Source organism: Ascaphus truei, chromosome 5 (assembly GCF_040206685.1).
Source record: "Ascaphus truei isolate aAscTru1 chromosome 5, aAscTru1.hap1, whole genome shotgun sequence".
Classification (NCBI taxonomy): domain Eukaryota; kingdom Metazoa; phylum Chordata; class Amphibia; order Anura; family Ascaphidae; genus Ascaphus; species Ascaphus truei.
In genome coordinates, this window is record NC_134487.1 from 131,968,953 (window position 1) to 131,992,555 (window position 23,603).

Here is a 23,603-nt window from a genome sequence, read left to right on the forward strand (position 1 = left end):
GTTTTCGACATATTGCGTTGGAGGCAACAAAGGGCCATCCAGTAAGAGCTTGCTGATAAGCACTCTGATTTTGTGACTGGACAGATGCAAGGTCAGCTGCAGATAAATATAATTGTCATCAGTGTAGAGATTATAGCAGAGGTCTAAGGAGTTAGAGGTCATCTCGCGAGAGCGTTACTAGAGATTAGGGGACCGAAATCAGAGCCTTGGAGTACAGTAACATTGGGACTCGTAGAAGTAGTCAAGAAGTTGGCAAAGAAGGCACTGAAGGTGTGAGAGAGGTAGGAGGAAAATCAGGAGAGGGCAGTGCCATGGATGTTAAGAGCGTGAAAAATGTGCAAGAAAAGAGGGTGGTCGATGGTATCAAAAGTAGAGGTCAAGAAGAATTTGAAACGGAGTCGCTTCCTACTATGCTGCGTGACGCGCAGCAGCTTTACAGGCTCTGTTACACGAGATTCACATTGCCAGGTTACACGGCGATGGTGCCTCACACGGAGCTGCTACACTCGCCACCGTGACTTCAGAGAGACGGAGGATTAACTTCTATATGGAATGGGGCTTCAGAGGTAATTAATTTCTCCTCTGCAGTGCATACCCCCACCAGTTGTTCTCTAAGAGCCTTTGGGCTCATTCCGGTCAATACTCTGTTAGGCTACGCTTATAGTGACGGCGACGCGACGGTCACTGGAAAATCAAATAGAGATGTCTTCCAGCGATCGTGACCAATCCGTCGCGCCATCGCTTCGTGCTACCTATAAGCGCATGCGATGGCGGCAATGCATTTGTTTTGCCGTGATGTTGCTGTTCCCGTCACTGTAAGCGCAGCCTTAGTCTTTAATCTACATTACTAGCTGTCTGGCACATCCCCAGCATTCTGTATACCTGCATCTTCTGCGCTACTGATTATACCCAGAATATACAATTATATACCATACTAATACTACAGGACTTTTGTCAGTTCTGGTATTTCTTGTGGCTATTCTTTGAGCTACAAGTGGCTGATTTTTTTTTTTGCATATCTATGCTGTGTGGAAGCCTGATTGGGGAGTGTCATGTAGGTTATGGGAGTTGGGGAAATGAAGAATACATAAAGAAACAAGACATTTCAGAAATTGAGATGAAAGGGAGAACTAGATGGGGAGGTAGGATCAAGGGTGTTATTCTCGAGAATAGTTGGGACAATAGCGTACTTCTAAAGAGATGGGAAAGTGCCAGAGGAAAGAGATTAGTTTTAGATAGAAGTGATGATCTGGACCAGGGTAGAAGCGATAGGTTTGAGGAGATGGAAAGGAGTTGAAGCTTGATGGTGAAAATTGAGGCAGTGAGCACCTAAGACACTTTTTCCTCTTTAGAAGTAGAGTAGAATGGGTATTAGGAAGAAGAGGTTTGGAGCAAAGTCATGTGATGTATTGGAAGGAGCAAAAGGTGACAGATTTGTGCATGTTTAATGTTGCAGTAAAGTACCTCCAATTTATACCTAGCTAAGTTGCCAACAAACACAACCACAAAAAAAAAATTCTGACCCAAGAGGTTAGTGGGATGCCTGGATCAAAATGAAAGGAATAATACTGCTTTATTTATTTTTAGCGATCCTTAACACAAATTGCTGTAGTATTTGTGCCAGCCAACAAGACATGAAATGGCTCTATTATTGAAGCATTTACCTATTAAGCCTTCACACTGTTAGATCTGGAGAACTTTTGCTATGGGAGACTTGAAGAGCTTTACCTTTTTAATCGGTTCAAAATGTATCATTATTTCCAAGCCCGTTACTGCAGAGCAAGCACACCCCACTGTAAATGATACTGATCATCTCTGTATATCTTGACACCCTGCATCCACCTTCAATACCCGTCTCCCCAAAACTATAGCTCAGATAAAAAAATATTGTCAACAAACCTATGCATGTCAAGCCTATGACGCTGATTTTCTGTGGTGACTATCCCTGACACCTCTAGTCCACTGTAATCCACATTCATCAATATTATGGATTCCCTTTAGTTGTCTGGTGGGATCTCTAAATATTGATGAGATCCAGCGCTTGCTATTGAATATGCTGTGAAGCTGCATCCCCCCGTGGTGGAGAGATCGGCTCCATGCATAGAAACAAAAAAGGAACTGAAATCTTCTCCAGCACTGGGAAACCGCTTCACAGCACACTGAATAGTGTCTAATTATTGATATTAACCAATAGCCTTTGGGGCCTTTTTTAGGATAAAATAATTTTTGTATGTCATATAAAGTGTAGGGTCCAGTATTTCTGGGACCCCCCTTCTCTGGGACACCAGCCAGGCCAAATTTGAGGAATAACCAATGAATGACGTGCTGAACACGTGAATAGAATTGTCTTTCTTGTGAATGTGTGTGTGTGGGTGGGTGGCCGGCCGGCTGGTGTTGACTGAAGAGAGGATTGGGAAACGCTGGTATAGTTCTGCTCTGTATTAATTTATACCACAGCATGTTTATTTGAAAGGGAGCATATCAAAACAATGATCTGCTGCCTGGGAATAGAATTAATTGTGCAGTGATTTGAATCCCTCTGATGAGATCTTCAACGCATTTCTGTAATTGCTGCCTGTTTCAGATCACTGCTCAAGGAGTTCTCTTGGTCCAGCAGTATATTGTGTTAATCACGTCCCTACCACAGCGCTGCTACAGTAAGGGTTTTTGGAAGGACCTGCCAGGAACTCTTGCCCAGTTAGAGACAAGCCAGACATTTTAGCTTCACTATAAGAGAAACGGGCAAACCATAAAGCTTTTATTTTTTAATGACCGTTTTACTCTCGCTTCGCAACAATGGGTCTTGTATATCAAAGAATCCTAGCCGCAAATACAGGAGAAAAAACTGCAATAGAATTATCATAGAACAAAAAAAATCTAATTTCTTTAAATGACATTATAATTTGAGTAATCCGATGCATTTTTTTTTTGATAGTTTTGCAGCTGGAAGACTTTGATACATAATGTATCAAAGCGAAACCAGTGCAATTGTGGGGCAAAAACTTTCCTTCATATGTACCAAAGAAAAATCCTTAATGATATCCATGGGATGTTTCCTGTGATACACATGGTGCAGATTGTTGCCCCAGAATTGCACCAGTTTTGCCTTTATACAAGTTTGTGAAAGTACTGGTAAAAATCCACGTACCACCTTTCTGATCCCTCGAACATTAAAAGTGTTCCGCTCCCGCAAACAAGGAAGCATTTTATCATTCACCACATACTGTGCAGCAGCTCGAAGGGATTTCAGATTTTCAATGTGAAGCCCTTTCAGATGGAATGTATTGAATATTGTGTCCATCTGGATCACATTCTCTTACGTAAGCACACAGTACGTACAACACACAGAAATGGACACGCGTGTTCATATACAATGTTGTAGCTGTGGTTGTACATGGTAAAACACACACACACACACACACTATGGCTATTACTGTACATTGAACTTTAATGCCACAAAAAGTATGATAAATAAAATAGAAAATAAATAAAGATGGCTTGCTGTCCACATGTGCAGGGCGTGGCCCCTCAAAATCAGTTCCAGGTTGAGTGCAGCCCGGCATAAGTCTTGGTGTGCTGTAGATTGTTCTTAGACTTCCCACCCCCGGTGCATTCTGGTCCTCATAGGCCTAGTTGCCAGTGTGGCTCAGGTGATTATCAGTCTCCCAAGTTTTTTCAATATTAGCATTCAAAGTGGCAAAGATTTTAATTGCGTCTCACACACTGAAGTTAGAAATGGTCAATTCAAATGTTATGTTTGTGATGTTCAGAATCCCCCAACTTTCACTCATGTTGATCTTTGAACCTCATCCGCTAAGCGGCTAAGGGATATATGTCCGTCTGCCACAGGTTGATTCAAACCGCTGTAGTCCTCCCCAGCAGGGGGATGGGGAAGGGGAGCTGGCAACCCCCAGGAAGTCTGTGTAGCATACCGCCACCTATGTCAGAGCCAGCCCAGGATGGTCGTCTTCCCCCCTGGGCTTCATGTGAGGGGTTCGGTGGGAGCTGTGAGCTCAGTGATCCGAGAAGCGACTCGGTGTGTGGTGGTCCTGCCAGATGCTGTTTATGGCTGAGGGCTTGCTCTGGTTTAACCATCTCGTCCTGGACGGAGAGGAAGGGGCTAAATATCTTGCGGTAGATCCCCCGGGTGTCAGTGAGTACCTCGCTGTAGGGTGGAGGTGGCTCAGCCATCAGCAATGCCTCTTCGTAACATGGGGGCTGAGACAAGTCTGGCTCTGCAGGTGCAAGACAAAAATGAGTTACAAGAGGTGGACCACATTGTCATCCAAAACCAATTCACAGCCAGAACACTCTAGAGACACCAGGATATAAAAGCTATGTATTAAAGAAGCATATGAGTAGTACCGTAGCTAATACTATACACATAATACATAAAACTTGGCCCCCTGCAGACGCACTTAGCAGAATGCCTTCCTACTGGTCTCTGCACGTTCTTCCTACCAATTCGATTGTAAGCTCTTCGGAGCAGGGACTCCTCTTCCTAAATGTTACTTTTATGTCTGAAAAATGTATTCCCATAATCTGTTATTTGTTATTTAAACGATTGTCATGTGTATTACTACTGTGAAGCGCTATATAAATAAAGACGTACATTACATTACAAAGACACTCGACTACTAAAATAGCACCAGATTTAGCAAGGAAAATAAATCCCATTAAAAGCAATAAGGTTTTCTTTGATTAAATCTGGTTGTGTTTTGCAGCCGTGTAACGTTGATAAATTACATATTTGCAACCATTTCATGTGTTTTGGCGAAGATTATTAGAAGGTACGTGAATGTGCAAATAGTAAACTTCTGGAGCAAGGAGAAGAAGTGAGCCCCTTCAATGCTAACGGGGCGTCAACTTTCAGACCCACTTTGCATTTAGAGCAGCTTAGCATTGCCAATGCATATTGATCTTTAATTGTACAAACCCATATAGCAAATGAAGGAGGAAATGGGTTCTTGGACAGTGTCTCAATACCATAAAGCAGTGGTTCCCAACTCAAATCCTCAAGTACCCACAACAGGTAATTTTTTAAGAATATCTCTGCTTCTGCACAGGTGGCTCAATATGTGACTCAATCATTTGGATTGAACCACCTGTGCTGAAGCAGGGATATACTTAAAACTTGACCCGCTGGGTGTTCTTGAGGACTGGAATTGGAAACTACTGCCATAGAGACAGTTGAGAGCACTCAAGTGGTTAACAGTGGATATACCTGCTTACCGGAGGTAACGACAATGTGGGCCTGCGAATCAGAACTGGAGAAACGCCTGCCCTTGTAGTCACCATAGTTACTCGGTAAAAGGGTATCGGTTTCAAAGTACTGTATGATGCACTATGTGCAGAATACACACGCAGCCCCACTTGGAATTTGAGTTAAAGGTTTCCAAGTAATAAAACATGTTTAAAACCTGTCAAAAAAAAACCTCCAGCAGTGCCTTAACTAAACCCTGCGCTGGCAGGACGCTCCACTTATCATTTATTAACCATCTCACTGCCAGAAAGCTACACAGAGCATAGATCACTCCTGCTGGCAGAGCCCCATGGAGCAGGGCTTCTCCAAGCTCCCCTCAGGGCCCTGGCCAGCTTGTTGGATCATCCAATGATCTTATTCATATCGAAATGGAGTGGTTATTCATTGTATGGTTGTCCCTGAAGAGATCTAAGGCCATAGAGCATTAAAGAAGCATTGCACATTTCAACAGCAGGAAAAAAGTGCACTGAAATTACCACAATATGCCTGAGAAATGCATAAAAAGTAGTTGCGTTAGACTAGAGGATACAACAGTATATGAAAATACATACAAGATGTAGCAACAATGTGAACACCATACAATTTGAATGCATTGAGACAAAAACCCACTTACAAAAAGATATGAATGCAATGGTACACATATACCTGGCTTGGCTGACACTTTGGCAACGAGCCTCTACTGTGCGTTTCGGACACAAGAAGCACTCGACAAATAATATATTTTGTTGTAAGGGATTTGTGTCCTTATTCTTTCAAATTGCATGGTGTTCACACTGTTACCAACATAGTTTTCTGGTATATTGAGGGAATTTCAGTGATGATGATTCGTGTTTTTAATTTTGTTTATTTTTTTTTACTATACTGATATAAGGCACTGGGGCTGTTCCATAGGCCTATGTTTCACTTATTGCTAATAATTCCTTTTTTACTTATACATTTCAACGCCCGCTGATTTTAGGTGACTTTCACAGATTTCTAGCCAATTTTACCAATTTTAAGATGCTCACTGATGGAAGTCAGTAGTTTCCCATTAAAATGACGGATAGCAATCTCATGAATTTGGGCATTTGGAGTTTGCATCTCTGTAATAATAAAGCAAAATATACACACATCCGTTTTCACTTCCATATTCCCTTCAGTGCTTTGAAAGCCTCTCTGGCACTGAAGGGATTAAACAGATTAGCCTATCAAATATCTGAAAAACAAATGTTAAAATGTCTTATTTGCTTTACACATTTCTACCTGGTAGAAAAGTGGCCAGAATACTCTCCAGAAATGGTATATCCGCTCCCGTTCAATGCCAAGGAAACGGTAGAGAAAGTGTCTGTCCCTATTCCTTCCTACCATAGTATAGTTCAGCATTTGCGTTCAAAGGCAACCAACAGGGTAGTGTTTTACCCAATCCATGCTGCTGCATAACACTAATTTGCTGGCTTTAGTGCATGACACATATAAGTGGGTATATTATCATTGTAAAGAGATGATATAGCTTGTTTGTAACACTCAAAGACCGTAACAAAGTAGTTGGAAAAAAAATCATTTAAATTATTTAATTCTGGGGGGGGGGGGGAAAGGAAAGACATTGTATTTGTTTTGTAGCTCTCATTAAACAGAATATTTAAAATGAAAATATGTGTGGATGAGGGCTACAAAACCAGGTACACATGATCATGTCTCTGATCATTTGAAGCCATTCAGTTCCAGGCTATTGCTAAACCTCTAGTCGATGGTTGTTCCAAATGAATGCTCAGGACCTGATAATCCAATTACCAAACATACTGTGGATTTTGGTTTACTGATACTTAATCCTAAATGTGTACTGTATGCACTAAAAAATATGTAAGGATGAAAGTAAGAATCCCAAGTAGTGTAGTAAACATTTCAGTAGTGGAGGTGCATGCAATGCAATGGGTATAGTGCCATTGAAAGTGTTAATATATTATGGTTTTGGACTCCTGGTTGATTAGTAACACCTCTGTCACTGGACGTTCATAAGGTTTTGCAATCATCTGTAGTGGAATGAACTAAAGCAGCGGTGCGGAAACTGGGGGGGGGGCGCAAGATTGTTCACGGGGGGACGGGCGGTTGCAGAGGCCCCGCGCTCTTCCCCCAAGGCGTTTAAATGAATGCCAGGTGACCGCGTCAGGCCTCTGCAACTTCACTTACCTTGTCTTCGGCGACTCGTCGCCATGGCAACGGGGCATCAAATGACGCCGCAGGGTCATGTGACATCACGTTGGCATGGTGACGTCACCTGACCTCACTGCGTCATTTGACGCCGAAAGGAAGGTAAGGGAGGGGGGCACGAGCAGGGAGGGAAGCAGGCAGGCAAAGATTGCGCACCCCTGAACTAAAGCAGGGCCGGCCAACTCCAGGCCTAAAGGGTCACCAACAAGTCAGGTTTTAAGGATATCCTTGCTTCAGCAGAGGTGCCTCCACCAGTGGCTCAGTCGTTGACTGAGTCCCCTGCGCTGAAGCAGGGATATCCTTAAAACCTAACCTGTTGGTGACCCTTGAGGCCTGGAGTTGGCCACCCCTGAACTAAAGAAAGTTAGCACTATAATCCTGTCAGTGTTATGTTGCCTGGTCCCTTGAAGCAGTGGATGATTGTAATTGCTCATTTTCCCGCTGTTCCCCCTCTTACCATTCCTGCGGGTAGCAGACAAAGGCCGGGCTTGTGCTGATGATGGTTGAGGGGGCACCTGTGCTCGCACACGATGTGACATAGGGATGCGCGGGCTGCTCACATATTCCTCATACTGCATGGGCTCTATGTGTACAGAGCGCAGGCTCTGCTCCCGCAACCTCTCCTCCCGACGTCTCTTCACGCGACGTCTCAGGAAACTGCAGAGGCAGCAGAGCAGCACGATGAGCCCCCAGATCAGCCAGAAACCAGCGAAGCAACTGAGGAAAGTATACGTGCCCTGAGACATAACCATCTTATTCTGCCATATAGAGGGGCACGAACCCCCAAGCACACACTGCAGATTCACAGACGGGGGCACCAACGTCAAGTATTCTTTGTCCAAGAATGGCATATCATCCCAGACTCTCCCTATCCATTGTCTTAAGTTCTTCTCTCCTTATTCTTTGTCTTCACCTTTATTTATCCCCCATATGTCTCTCACTATTTGGTTGCCTTGCTCCTTCTGAGTTCCAGTCATTTGCCCTGCCTGACTTAGTAGCTGCAAGCTGTCATCTGTAGGTTTTATGGTAATTTATTAGTATATTTCCGGCTTACTGAGATGCAGCGTCTTCTGGGTTAGTACATGTAAATGAATGATTTGGGCTGGTGACCAAAGGAAGAGACACCCAGCTTATTCACCCACATCTGGATACGTTCCTGGTCATGTCCAAGAAGATTCAGATGCTCCGCAACACAACCCAAGAAGTATGAAACGTTTACAGATTATTTCCCAGCCATATAGCAAAATGGTTATATCTGCCAGTTGTGCTACCACTTCCCTTCTTTCATGGCCCGCAGATCATTAGATCACCAGTGTCCTCATCTCTCCATAATGTTCCACCGCTGACTTAGCCATTTCCTCAGTCATTTTCATCTGAAGAAATACAAAAAAAAAAAAGTGTTATACTTTTGGTGAAGCTGCAACACTACTACCAAGTCATTCATACACAATGTTTACTCTTCCAATACATTATTGTACCTGTACATGGCAAACATCATCAAACAAACCTGTACAGTTGATTCATCCTTTTTAACAGACTACACAACTGATTTACACCAAACAAGCACGTCTTTTAGTGTATGTATGTATATCTTTATTTATATAGCACCAAAAGTGTACTCAGCGCTTCACAAAGAATACAGTACAGGGAATTATAATAATACAATAAGCACAGCAAAATCAGACATTAGGAAAGGAAATACCTGCTCCCAAGAGCTTACAATCTAAGTGGTATGTTGGGAGACTTACAGAGACAGCAAGTGAGGGAATAAGTGCTGTAGATGGCAGTGCTTGGCCACAATGGGTGGTAGGAGTGACTGTGGGTGTGGGACAATAGCCATGAGTGCAGGCTATTGGGATGCTTGATTTAGGAGGCGAGTTTTAAGGTTAGTCAGTATTAAATGGTTAACGCCATTAGCAGGGGAAGAGATGGCAGGGAGGCTTGGGTAAGAGCAGGGGTGTTTATGTCTGGGTTCAGGATTAGGAGAGATCCCCAGAAGCAGGAAGGAGTAGATAGAGAGTGTGAATAGAGGATTTGTGTGGGTGCTTTTTATTGAGGGCTAAAGAAGTTGTTGGGAGAGAGATGAATAAATAATGGTGCAGTATATGGGCACATGCATAGGTGGAGGGGATGAGACATGAAGAAATGTGGACAGGAGTTCACACATGATCAATACAAATGTAATTCACACCCGAATGATTATACTAATTACACCCATCACCTCATCCAGATTTCACTGAACAACATAAGATATATACCCAAAATATCATTCAAATCACACATCATCAGATTTAGACCCAAACCCCAAGGGCACCTTCCAATGTACATACCATTACATCAATCCCATTATATCCAGCACATGATCCAGATATTATTTAATTATTACCACAACATACAAAACTACAGTATCACATTTACATGAAACACAACATCCCACGAACATCCAGTACAAACTTTACTTATGTCCAACAGAACCTCCAACCTAAACCCAGTATAACTACCACCATCATACACCAAAAACATTATCAAGGGGAATAAGTATCAAGATGGTGTCCTTTGCTCCAGGGCACAAGGCAAATATTTTATTCTGTATCACTTTGTTCCATCAACATATATACTGTATTAAGGTCAATAATCTTGTTTCTTACTTTGCCAGATCTAGTCGCTTGGGAATTAAAGCCATCTCAGACATTGTGGATTAATTTGACGTAAAAAAAGAAAAAGCTGAACCAACCAAAGTGTAACACGTTAATACTTCTAATTATAATATTGAGTTGACTGTCCCCTCCCCTAACTCCTCTAGCAAACCTTTCCCAAAATGCTCACGGCTCATTAGTTCAAGTGGTGGTACTTGGAGTGAAATATGGAGCCAAAGGGACACTGTTTTCACGTGTTTTGGAACTGTTCTCCAGATTGGGACACTTGATACACAACTCCAAGTTTTTGCTAAGATTTAGTAAGAAAAAGAAAACGATTTCATGTCCCTAATAATATCAAACATCTCATTTGTACATAACACAACCTACAGATGTAGCAGGACTCGTCTCCGGAGCCGCTGCTGCTGAAATAGCAAAAAGCTGCGGCTTTGGGGAGAGTGTCTGCCGCGACATTGCTGCAGGAGGTACGTGCTTCTGCATTAGACCCCCCAGAACAATAATTGTCAGGCGCCGGGGCATCCGCCGGCACAGTCACGCAGCTTGCACCGGCGCTGGACACAGTAAGGCTTCCTACATCTGTGCAAATTATAAATAAAACGAAATGTCCTACCCCAACACAATCTTTGTTTAATCTTTTGTTTCATGTTTCAATATTCAAATAGCTTATAAAAAAGGAAAATACATTGAAAGTGCAAAGTTCAGAATAGTTACTAAAATGTGTATCCCACACAGTCTGTGTAAAGAAGCGGTCCTGCCTACTCACAATTGTTTTTGAAGCTTACCTGAACTATGGTTAACAAGACATTTGAGGACCTCCCAGTTCCCAATCGCCAAATACAAAATGGCAGTGGGGACAGGGCTCGTTCCTTTGGCAAAAAGAAAATTGCAACATCATTAGGACATGAGGTGGGGAGTTTCTATTTGTGACTTCATATCTATATGTGTAGCTTATTTCGTTTTGAAACCCGCACAATAAGCTACTAAGTAGCCTTAGTAGAGAGACAGATAAATTACATCAAACTCCCCCTGTTCAGGTAAACTTTAAAAAAACTAAAATCATATTTGGGGGGATTGCTGCTTTAACATTCATCCCCAAACTTCCAAAAGTATAACCTGCAAACATTCAACATATAACACAATATCCATCTTTTACCAATCACAATACCAAATGTATATCTATCAAAACAATTTTACCATGGCCAGCATTCCATTAACATCCAATATAGTATCCAGCTTCTGCAAAACATTTACATTATATCCTATACAACATAGCTTAAAAAACATGTTATACACAACACAGCTCCTTTATATTTAAAAAAAAACCAACAACAACGACGAAAACGTTCAACTTGCATTCCGGGGAATATCTGGCATATACCTAACTTGTTCCAACTTCCATATTTACCAAATAAATGCAAGTTCAAATTCAACCAATACAGAAGAAAACAACACCCTTAAAATGAACAAAATGCAACACCTAAGTAAAAATGCAGTTTATACCCAACAAAACATCTTTATACTTAACAAAATGTCCATAGATAGGCAACACTGCAGCCAGATTCTAATCAACACTATACACAATTTACATATCCAACATCCAGCACTTCAATAAACCCAACAAAACAGGCAGTTCACGTGTAACCCCCTGTTGGGATTACTATTAGGTATATAATAGGTTAAATATAAATGTCTGTTACAAAAATGTTACAGTTTAGGAAACTGCCAACCAAGCTCCACCCACCTTCCAGAAAGGACCCACTCTGTCACCCAGCGTAGGCGTAGATTAGAGCATGGGTGCGCAAAGTTTTGGTGCTGCGCCCCCCTGCCTGCTCCCCCCAGCCCTCGTGGCCCCCTTACCTTCGTTGCCGGCGTCAAATGACCCAGCGGTGTCATTTGACGCCACGTTGTCATGGAGACGCATCACACCAAGTCTTCTGAATCCTGGTATGTGTGTTACAGAGGCCTCGCGCGGTCGCCCGGCATTTAATTTAAATGCCTAGGGGATGAGCGTGGGGCCTCTGTAACCGCCGGGCCCCCCGAAATCCTGAGGCCCGGTTTGTGCACCCCTGGGTTAGAGGGTCCAGTATACCTCCCAGGTGACCATGGTGATCTACTATGTCACCATGGCCTATAAATATTGGGGTTAGGGGGCTTAAGGCTTCAGACCCCAGGTGGTGCCCACATGACATCAGGGTAGAAGGATGAGGGGGTCTCATTGTGTTTGTTTTATGTGTAACGTATGTCAGGAAAGAGTATGGAGTCCCCTTTTATTGTTTTCCATAGATCAGATGTGTACCCCTTAATGGTAGGCCCACTGATAGATGAATAGTATATGAGGACGAAAAGCTTTGTGGACCTGCTTGGACCTACTGTGTTGGATCTATGAAAGCATGCTGTATGAAAACCTGTCCGGCATCAATAAAGATATTCTGGCCCAAGCACACCCTGAGAGATGCGTAGGGACAGGCAGGTTAACTCAATCCCATATATCAAGCAAGGGAACCTTCTTACTTGCTGAAGTGTTTGTTTGGGACAAAAACATACAAATAAAAAGGGGTAAAAAGGGAACACTGGGACATAAGAGCAATAGAGGGGAAGGGGAGCTATGAGGGCAGTGTGATAAATGCAGGATATAGGGATAGGTGAAAATCAGTAACTTTACCAGAATAGGAGAGATGACTGCTCAAGATGGCTGCTAGTACTAAGAGACAGCATGCTGGGCTGATGGGAAATTTACTGGGACAATACCACGTGGCAAGGATAGGGGGAGCAGTCCATCCTGGTAAAAAGCAGGGGGGTTGCCAAGGCAACTGACAAGCCAAGAAAACCCACAAGGGGTAGCAACATTGTTGCAACAGCTAGGCTGAGGAGTGCTGGCAGCCTGAAGACAGAGAAAACACAATCCTATTCCAGGACACTCCCCGTCTGGTATCTGTAGATACCACTATATTAATATGAACATATGGAACACATAAATATAACAACAATATATAAACAGACTATGTATGCATAATAGATGGTACCGACCGGTACCATTGGGCTCCAAAGTCCTTTGGCGCTCCAAAGTCTACCTCCAGGTATCGAGCTAGGTGCACCAGTCCGAGATGGCTGGGTGCTCCTATTGTTTCTTAAGAGTCCATAAAATGGGTGAGCCCATGAATGATAATAGGGACACCCAACTGTTGGCACCCCAAGTCCCCAAAATCCAGGCAAAGGTTCTGATTCCGACAAAGACTGGAATCACGTTCATGAGCGTTGTCAAGGCTCATGGGAAAGTCGGGCTGGACTTGCCTCCAGGGTCGTGAAGACTGGTTAGTTGGGTAATTCCAACCATGTATTCCCAGCACACTTGGGGTTTGGTAAGGCCACCACCTGTTCTTGTGGAGTCACCCTTGTTGGTCGTAGGATTCTGCTTCTAGAAGGAACTCCATTTAGAGAGGTTCCCTTTTCCATTGACACAGTTGGTCTTGTCTGTATGCTTCCCCCTTTGGACGCAACTGGGGGCGACCTTCTTTGACTCGGTCGCTGTGCTGACAGTGCTCAGTCTTTTGTAAAGATGCCTACCACGGCGGCTGTCCATTTTACCACCAGGTGTGTGGTTGAGAGCAGTGGTAGTATGCCTAAACTGCAAAAACGCTCGCTGGAGCATTGTCCATTTAGAGGAACGATGAAGTCCTAGTGTATCTTCAGGTGTCACGTTTGTAACCACAGCACAGACTGGAGGGTGGATTTCTGTAGCTGTTTCTGTAATTGTTAATTGACCTGTATCTGCTGGAACCGATGGTATCTCATCCGACTGCTTCGGAAACTCTGGTTCTGTAAGCAATGATGTGCTCTGAGGGTGAGCTGTAGATTCTAACCCAGTAGTGTGGTCTGCAGGGTTCTGGTCTGTAGCTGTAGACGCTAACCCATCGTGCCACTGATCTGTCTGTGTTGATTTCTCAACTCCCTTTCCTTTGGTTAGGAGATGTCCACTGGGTGGATGGAGTGGAGGCGGAGTTGTCCAATTGTTTTATCTTGGAAGATCTCTTTGTCAATCACCTTCAGGAGATTGTTCTCTTCCTTTGGTGAAGTTGGCTCATCGTCTTTTGTCGTCTGGACTACTGAACAGCCTAGGCCATTGTCATATTCCTCTGATATGAAGCTGTTTTTGTGGGTCTCAGGGGTATGACCTCGTTTCTCTTCCTTGCTAGGCCTTCCTGTCACTTGGATATGGCCAAGACATGGTTTGAAGAGGGATGTGTGTCCACGTTCCATTATATTTGTTCTGCGGGCATCAACGTAGTCTGGTTTGTGCCCTTTGCCAATGCATACATTGCCCACTATCACCCATCCTAGGTCAAGTCTTTGGGCAAATGGGGCATTGTGGAGTCCGTTGCATTGTTCGCGGATTTTGTGCACTTTCAGGATGTCCCTGCCGAGCAGTAGCAAAATCTTGGCATCTTGTTCTATTGGCGGGATGCGATCAGCTATTCCCCTAAGGTGTGGGTGATGACGTGCCACGTCTGGTGTGGGAATCTTGTTCTTGTTTGCTGCCATGTGATTGCACTCTATGAGTGTAGGGAGAGGTATTTTTACTCTGCCATCCACGGAATGTATGGTATAGCCATTTGCTCTCCTCCCTGTTGTCTCAGTCAGTCCTGGGCATGTTCTGAGTCTGTAGGGTGAGACATTGTCTCGTGTGTTGAACAAGCTAAAAAACTCTGACTTCACAAATGATCTGTCGCTTTGATCATCGATGATTGCAATGTACATCCTAATAGCCCTCTCAGGTTGTCCCTTGGTGCTGGTCTCCCGTGACAATCCTAAACCCAAAACACCTGTTAAGTGGGTGTTGCTTTTTGTGTATGGAGAATTCCCTGTTTGGGTCCCGTTTCCCTGCTTGGAGCGGTAGAATGATTGGGACATGTAGATGTTTTAGAAGACACGCCTGTCCTGTGGACCAAGATAGGCGTTCTGGTGATACCGTATCTTGTCACCGGTCCTTCATTGTTTAGGTTGCTTACACTCAGTGCGGTTGGTGTATCGGGGATGAAGCTGGGATCATTTTTTGTTTTGGCTGCTTCGTGAATAAAGCTCAAGAAGAATGAGAAGGGGGGAACGCGACTTGCTTCTCCCTTTTGTATTTTGAACCTTGCGAAGACCATCTTTCTTGGAGGTTGTAGCTTTTCCAAGATGGGTTTCACTCCACGAGCGGAGTCTAAGATGTTGAGACCTGACAGAGATTGATCTGCTCTTGAAGACTTCAATTCCTGCAGATCTCCGAGGTCTCGTAACTTCGAATAGTCTTTGACCGTGATTCTGGGGAAGTTGTCGACTCTCTTAAAGAGTGCATCTTCGCCTGCCTCAGGGCTACCAAAGCACTCCTCTAGCCTTTCCCATACTAAGTCACGACCTACTTGGGGGCAGTTTACGGTTGCTGCCCTGAGCCTCTTCGCATGCTCTGCAGATTTTTTCCCCAACCATTTGGTTAGCATGCTGAGTTCTTCCCTCACGGAGAAGCCCAGACTCTTGATTGCGTCCTTGAATGTGGACTTCCATATTCTGTAATTCTCAGGATGGTCGTCGAAGTTGGTAAGTCCTGTTTGCAACATATCAAGCCGGATCATGTACTTGTCCATGTCTGTTAGGCTGGATGCATCAGTATGTTGATTTACAGAGGATGTGGGCGGTCGCTTTCTGTTATATTGCTTTGTTCGCCATCTACATTTGCAGCGTTGGATTGTGAGGTCGAGTGGGGACAATCGTGCGTCTCTGACTTATGTGCGGATTGTGTGCTTGGTGCAATGGTGGTTGCCGGGAAGGACCTTGCAGTCGCCTCTTCCTTGGTGTGGATGTACGATGATTGCTGGTTAGTGTGGGGAGCTGTGTTTCTCTGCATGGGTGTACCTGGATTGCGAGCTTGTTGTAGTGCAAGCGTATGCATGCGGGCGTGTGGGTCTCTTTTGTGGCTGTAGCTATCCCGGGTAGTGTGTGCCTTTGAAGAAACAGCATCTTCTCCACATGGATTTTGCAAGGCTTCGGCATCTGTGATATCCTCCTCATCATGTAGAGATGGTGTGCTGGTGCTTACGCTGGGAAGGCTCCTCACATAGGCTTTAGTGCGTTGGGCTGGATCCTCTGGAGCTACCCAACTGTACGATTGGTCCACGCCATCCTGTAATGCAGCTGCCTCTAAGACTTCCGCTTGGGCTACGGCAGCTTCCCTCTCTTTATTTAGGGTCTCTAGGTTCACGTCCAACCCTGTCTTCTTACGCGCAGTGGCTTCTGCGGTGATAGCAACGATTGTGTTGGCTACAGCGGTAGTGACTGCAGCAGCCGCCGCAGCAGTTGCGATAGCGTCTCTCTCCTCCTCCTCATATGCGGGCCCTTTGTAGTCTCATGAATGCCTCTTTCTTAGCGTATGCGGCCCTTGCGCGAACAGCCTCTGTGATAGCTCACGCCTTGGTAGCACTTGCGCTAGATCGCGCTGATTTTGCTGACCTTGATGACTGGCTGATACGGCCTCCAGCGAAAGGTCTTTTCTCTGGACTTCGGCCTCCGTGATAGCCGTCGCGTTCCAGATCGTCCGCTTCCTGCAAGTCACGTTCTCTGAGACTTTCTTCCATGCTGATCCTTTCAGGTAGGTGAGATATGTTTGTGACAGCATGTGATAACATTTGTGGCTTGACCTCAGTTGGGTTATACCCTGCTTAATCTGTTTTTCCTGATCGCTAATATTTGTAGCATTACATATTTCACATCCAGTATCTTCCCAGACCTTCTCTAATTTGTCGCGGTGTGCGTCAATGTCAGTCAGTTTCATACTTTTCGCGGGCCTTTTGTGTAAGTGTAACGGTCCACTTAGGCCTTGCGCCTTCCTGAATCTGTTGCGGTTGTGTAGCAGTCTCAGCGTCTGAGTGGTCACTCTCATGCGTGGTGTCTGGGGGGGGTCTGAGTTCTGCCATGCTGCAGGTGTGTGTAGGCCTTTAGCCAGTGCGTGTGATGTACGGTCGGTTACCTGCATCAGTGATGGACGACTGTCTCAGATGGTGCCGCTCAGTGTCCTGCAGCGGTCTGCGTAGCGATAGCTGCACTTACATGTGTCCGTGGCTCGAACCCATGTCCTGGCGGATGTCCGGAGGATGGCCCTTGGTAGTCCTAGCCGTGGGGACGTAGCGCAGGGGTAGGTATGATGGCTGTACCTCACTGTGGAGCTGTGTGGCCCTGCTTGCCCTGTGTAGCTGTGCAGCAGTGAGGGAGAGTGACAGTTCGGTGTTTAATGCACGGATCTGTGAAGCAGTGCTGCAGGTTCTGTGTCTGTGAGACTGCATTTAAAGCTACAGGCTCTGTCTAGCTGTTTTGAGCTGCTTGCTCTGTACTGTATAGCTGTGCTGCAGTTTTTCAGCTGTGTAAAAACAGGAGCTTGTTGGTCTGTGCAGCTGCAGCCTGTGTACTGTATATCCTCTAAAGCTGCAGGCTCTGTATAGCCATATGAAGCTGCTTGCTCTGTATAGCTGTCTCAGCCTGTCTCATGTATAGTTGATTTTCATTGTTCTGGGCAAAGAAAACCCTGAGAGGTGAGTAGGGACAGGCAGGTCAACTCAATCCCATTTATCAAGCAAGGGAACCTTCTTACTTGCTGAAGTGTTTATTTGGGACAACAACATACAAATAAAAAGGGGGGGAAAGTACTGAGGGAACACTGGGACATGAGAGTAATGGAGGCGAGCTATGAGGGAAGTGGGATAAATGCAGGATATAGGGATAGGTGAAAATCAGTAACTTAACCAGAATAGGAGAGATATCTGCTCAAGATGGCTGCTAGTACTAAGAGACAGCATGTTGGACTGGGCTGATGGGAAATTTACTGGGACAATACCACCTGATAAGGGGAGGGGGGGCAGCCTATCCTAGTAAAAGGTAGGGGGGTTGCCAAGGCAACTAACATAACCCAAGAAAACCCACAAGGGATTGCAACATTGTTGCAACAGCTAGGCTGAGGAGTGCTGGCAGCCCCAAGACAGAGAAAACACACGCTCCTGTTCCAGGACAAAAGAACTGCCAAGTTATTGTTTGTATAAAAGTTTCTGCCACCCTTTTCATCATCAACATCTACCTCAACAGCTTACACACCCAGCCAGCTGGTCACCGGCTCTGAGATCCAGGTAACAAGAGAGTCCAGTGCACAACACCTGCACTTATACACACACCTGTGCTACTCACTCCTTTTAAGCCGGGTAAGGAGAGGGGTTACATGCACCACATCCAAGTAACACACAAAACATCCTACGTATTAACAAAGCAGCACACACAACACTTAGACATACCCCAAAAATCCTACCTATCCAGAACAGAGCATCCATCATTTGCCCAACCCAAATATACAATATACATTTTATATTCAATACAGTATCTATTTAAAACAATACATTATGCAACTTGTATCCAGTACTGTATTCAAATGATATCCTTTATCCAATACAACAATACAACACCACACTTATAGCAAATACAACAACGTTTCCCCCAAGGAAACATCCACATTATAACCAGCTTTTGCCTAAAACATTATTACATTTCATAATTCTTTAATGTATTTTTTTTTTTTGACAGACTCAAAACTGTAGGGGGTGAACCATGTTATTCTTACCCCCGGGGATCTCTTTAATGCGCCTGCCAAATTAAAGTAAAATAAAAAATGGTTGCCTGAGACGATTGATTTCCCAAAAGGGACCAGAAACACCAGCGGGGCACATATCTCCGAAATTTCAATAGAGAGGATTGCTGCTTAAAACTAACTATGTAATATAATATATTTCACAATATCTGTCACCACCTAACACATTATTCACACCAAAAATACTCAACACAAACATCAATTGATACAAACACCCTGTGTACTATCAGACTGATACAAGTACACATACCCACAACACATCCAACATTATCCCAGTGCTCTAGGACACATAATTTAATTCACACATATCTTTCACACTAAATATTTCCTCAAACATAATTCTGTTGGTACCAATGATTCATTCAGATATGTTAGATCACACCCACAACACGATATAAGTGGGAGTTTACTCATGAAGTCCACATCCTGTATTTATTCATCTTCCCACAAAAGCTAGAGCTATATCCATATAATCCTGCAATTTAGTGACCTTCTAATATACAAAGAAACAGTATACCTATATTGGAATATGAACAAGGCTTAAAAACGCAGTGACCTGAAACATACACGCTATTAGTTGTGTTGTAAACAGATGAGGGGTGCATTTATATAGGCAAGTGAAGTGCATTGCATGTACAGAGACAGAGTAGGTCCACTGTTTATAGAGAGACAGAATGTACCTGTGAATATTTCAGAGTATAAGACATGCTGTGCTTTTATAGTCCAGGGTATAGGCCAGGGGAGCGCAAACTTTTCCAGCTGCGCCCACCCTGTCTGGCCTGTGCCGAAGCTGCGCCCCCCCCCCCCCCTCCTACCTTCTAGTCGGGTCACGTGACCCGCGGCGTCATTTGATGCTGGTGACGTCATGTCACAAGACCCCGCGACGTCATCTGATACCGCGTTGCCATGGATACGTGTCACAGCGTCTGAATCCTGGTAAGTTTTTTTCGTTGCAGAGGCCTCACGCGATCCCCCGGCATTAATTTAAATGCCTGGGGGAAGAGCACGGGACCTCTGCAACAGCCCGCGCCCCCCCAGAAAATTTTCCCCCCAGTTTGCGCACCACTGGTATAGGCCATAGTATTAGGCAGGCAAAATTAGGGTTACCAGGTGTCCAATATTGAACCGGACTGTCCTGTATTTGGGCACTCTGTCCAGTAATAAATGAGAGGTAATACTGGACATGTATGTGTCTGATATTACCTCTCTGGACATACAGTAGTGACCTGACCAGCTTGGAGGGCCGCTGGATTTCTCCGAGCAGGGAGAGAGCAGGGCTGTTACCAGGGGGCTGGGCAGCTTCCTCCATCCTGATTGGCTGATGTTTGTATGGAAGCCAATCAGGAGGAGGTGTCAGGAGCCAGGGGGTGGGGCCAAGGAGAGGAGGAAACCGCGTGGAGAGGAGAGAGGTGAAAAGTGTGTTTCTCGAGAGCGTCGCACCTTTCACCATGGTGTCCAGTATTTTTGGAGAAGCCTCCTGGCAACGCTACCAATCTATAGTGAACACAAAAGAATGTTCTTTGCAGAGTTGATATAAGATCATGGTAGAATCGGTGTTTGTATGTAGAAAATGTATGGGGTTTATTTGCAATAGTCGCCCGACTTAAATCTCGTGGAATTGTTTTGCCCCAGTTTAGATCACTGAAAAAACTCCAATAGCTTTTATTGGAATTCCTTTTCTTGTGCTAAATCTGGTGCTGTTTTGTGTCCCAGTTTTTCAGCCAAACAACGTTGGTAAATAACCCCTGCTGTGAGTATACAGAAAGAGGGTATGCTAGCTAAGTCACAGGCAGAGTATGTATAGAGCAGTTGCAGAGGCGAAATAAGTAGCTAGAATACATAAAACTGTCATGATACTGTTGAATGATCATTTATGTAGTTGAGGGAGTGGTTTGCAAACAAGCAAATGCATAATACAGGAAATATAATACAAAACCGGGATACGTGCAAAAAATATAAATGCAAACATTGGGAAAAGGGAGTATCTGTCTTGAAATGTTTCCAATGCAGGTGTGGTGGGAAACTTACCAAGACAGTAGGAGTACATATGTAAACGCATAAATTCCAAGAGCAGTGGTGTTCAACTTTTTTTTGGTTAAGGAACCCTATCATTATATTGTGAAATTCTGCGGAACCCCAACCCTCTCTAATAGTGCACCTGAGATCAGATGCATTGCAAGGTACCCCAACCCTCTCTAATAGCGTGTCTGCGATCAGATTCATTGTAAGGAACCCCAACCCTCTCTAATACAATGCATCTGATCTCAGACGCGCGATTAGAGAGGGTTAGAGTTCCTTACAATGCATCTGATCTCAGACACGCTGATATGTATGAGGCTTCATTGTGTGTGTGTGTGTATGTGGTGGGTGTGTGTGTGTGTGTGTGTGTGTGTGTGTGTGTGTGTGTGTGTGTGTGTGTGTGTGTGTGTGTGTGTGTGTGTGTGTGTGTGTGTGTGTGTGTGTGTGTGTGTGTGTGTGTGTGTAGGGGTGTTGTGTAAATAGGAGCAGGGTATACAAGTGTGAACTTTATGCATAGTATATAAAAAATAGAGGTACATGCAATATGTGTGCTGATTCAACTATCTACTGATTCAAGGGACACATGTATCTGTGTGTATGTGAGTCTATAGTGTAGATGAGTTTAGAAAGTCACTGCACATGCATTGTGTGTAAGGATGATTTGAAAGTAGATGCATGGCATGTGAGGTGTGTATACAGAGGCCTCTGAATGCACAGAACATTGTTTATATAGATGCTGGATATAGATATATTATAGGGCCAATTGACATATACACACACACACACACACACACACACACACACACACACACACACACACACACACACACACACACACACACACACACACACACACACACACACACACACACACACACACACACACACAGTGAGTAGATCTATATACAGCATATTTGTAGTCTTATATTCAGATGTATATAGAGTTGGGACACATTTAGTTTACAGGTTACATGAAATATGCATATAGAGAGGTCAATTGCTGTGTGTAATACAGACGACATATATCTGGGTATAAATATGTTGCATACACACATTACGTACTGTATATAGACACATAATACATACATAATACATATAGAATGCACCTAGAAACAGACTGCAATAGAGAGATAGGTTCTGTATTCACACTGCATATCTCTCTATACTGTATTTGTGTATGTAGCGCTGGCACAGTACATGCTATATATATATATATATATATATATACAGAAGCTAGATACATGCTGTCTGTATGTAGATGTAGGAATAATGTAGAAACATGGTGCATGACACACACACACACACACACGTGTGTGTGTGTCTATGTAGATGTTTCATACTGTACATGCAATTTGTATGTTAAATTTGATGCAGGGTAACTGCAACTTGTGTATATATATATATATATATATATTACATCAATGCAGTTAATATAGATCTATATATTCAACATGTGTACCAATGCAGGGCACATTGAGTATGCAAATAGATGCAGCGTGCACATGTATAGCACACGCATACATTCCTTCCCACACATCCTCTCACATAAATTACACTCACCTCTCATCCCCATGATATGTTACCCCTTATTCTCTCCCTTGCCCCTCCCTTGCAGAGGTTCCCTGGTACCTGTAGTTGTGGGGTGGCTTTGTGATTGGAAGCAGGGCTCTGCAGGAGACAGGCAGACAGAATGGTGCCAGCCTTTTGTTGCCTGGTACACTGAGCTGACAGTCTGTCTTCCTCCTTCCTACAACTCCCTCCCCCAGATTTGGCTGGTGGTGATGAGAGCCTCCCCAGGCTGTGCTCCTTGTCTCAGTGAGCAGCTCCTGTGTATGATTTTAGTGGCACACTCCAAGGGACATGCAACGTCTTTCTCAATGCCCGCAGCTGGGAAGGCTGGCAGCTGCTTTCAGCCACCAGCAAGTCTTATCTTTATTCCACCCACAAGCTGCAGCAGCAGGCACCAGTCAAACCAGTACAGTGTGAAGGGGGTGCTGTGGGTGTCTGGGAGTCCCTAACCAACCTGAGTTGTGACGAATAGAGATTTCCCTTATGTTCCCATCTTCTCACCTGCCTCACTGCTCCTCGCTTTCCCTGCATGTCTCTTTCCCATCATATATCTCTCTCTCTTTCTCTGCATGTCTCTTTCCCATCATATATCTCTCTCTCTCTCTCTCTCTCTCTCTCTCTCTCTCTCTCTCTCTCTCTCTCTCTCTCTCTCTCTCTCTCTCTCTCTCTCTCTCTCTCTCTCTCTCTCTCTCTCTCTCTCTCTCTCTCTCTCTCTCTCTCTCTCTCTCTCTCTCTCTCTCTCTCTCTCTCCTCTCTCTCTCTCTCTCTCTCTCTCTCTCTCTCTCTCTCTCTCTCTCTCATCTCTCTCTCTCCTCCTTTTATGATTTCCACTAATTTCCCCTCTGTGCCTCCCTTATTTGATCTATACATCTCTCTGCTAGATGTCTCTCTGGTTTTTACCTTCCACCTCCTCTCCCCTGAGTCTGTAGTTTTACCTCTCACTGTCCCCCCCTCAGCCTGTCTCTCCAGCTGTCTCCTTGCTCCCCTCACTCTGTCAGATCATATTTTTCTTGTCTTACTATCTTTCCATAATTTCCTTCAGTTCTTTCCTACTCCTCCTCCTCCTCACCTTTTCTTCGTGCTACATCTATTTTTCCTCTTGTCAGCCTCTTGCTTTCCTTTATTTCCTACATACCTCCCCTCTAGCTTCCTTTTCCAGCCTTCTCTTTTGCAGTCTGTCACTCTCACCCCCTCTATTTTCCCCAGCGTCTCTTTCCCTCCGCCTGCCACTTTGGGGACAGTCTCTGCC

General features: G+C 44.4%; 1 protein-coding gene across 2 annotated transcripts; it reads right to left on the reverse strand.

Moving 5' to 3' along the window:
* Positions 1–1,540: 1,540 nt before the first annotated feature.
* On the reverse strand, positions 1,541–22,999 carry PRR7 (proline rich 7, synaptic). 2 transcript variants are annotated; one of them, XM_075600851.1, is made up of 3 exons: positions 22,415–22,999; positions 7,908–8,823; positions 1,541–4,235 (listed from the first exon to the last, which is right to left on the reverse strand). In XM_075600851.1, the coding sequence occupies exons 2-3, from the start codon at positions 8,299–8,301 to the stop codon at positions 3,856–3,858; spliced, it is 774 nt and encodes a 257-aa protein (XP_075456966.1). In that variant the 5' UTR covers positions 8,302–8,823; positions 22,415–22,999; the 3' UTR covers positions 1,541–3,855. The 2 variants fall into 2 exon arrangements, with proteins under 2 accessions (XP_075456966.1, XP_075456965.1); XM_075600850.1 differs by having other exon boundaries at positions 22,346–22,999.
* Positions 23,000–23,603: the final 604 nt, after the last annotated feature.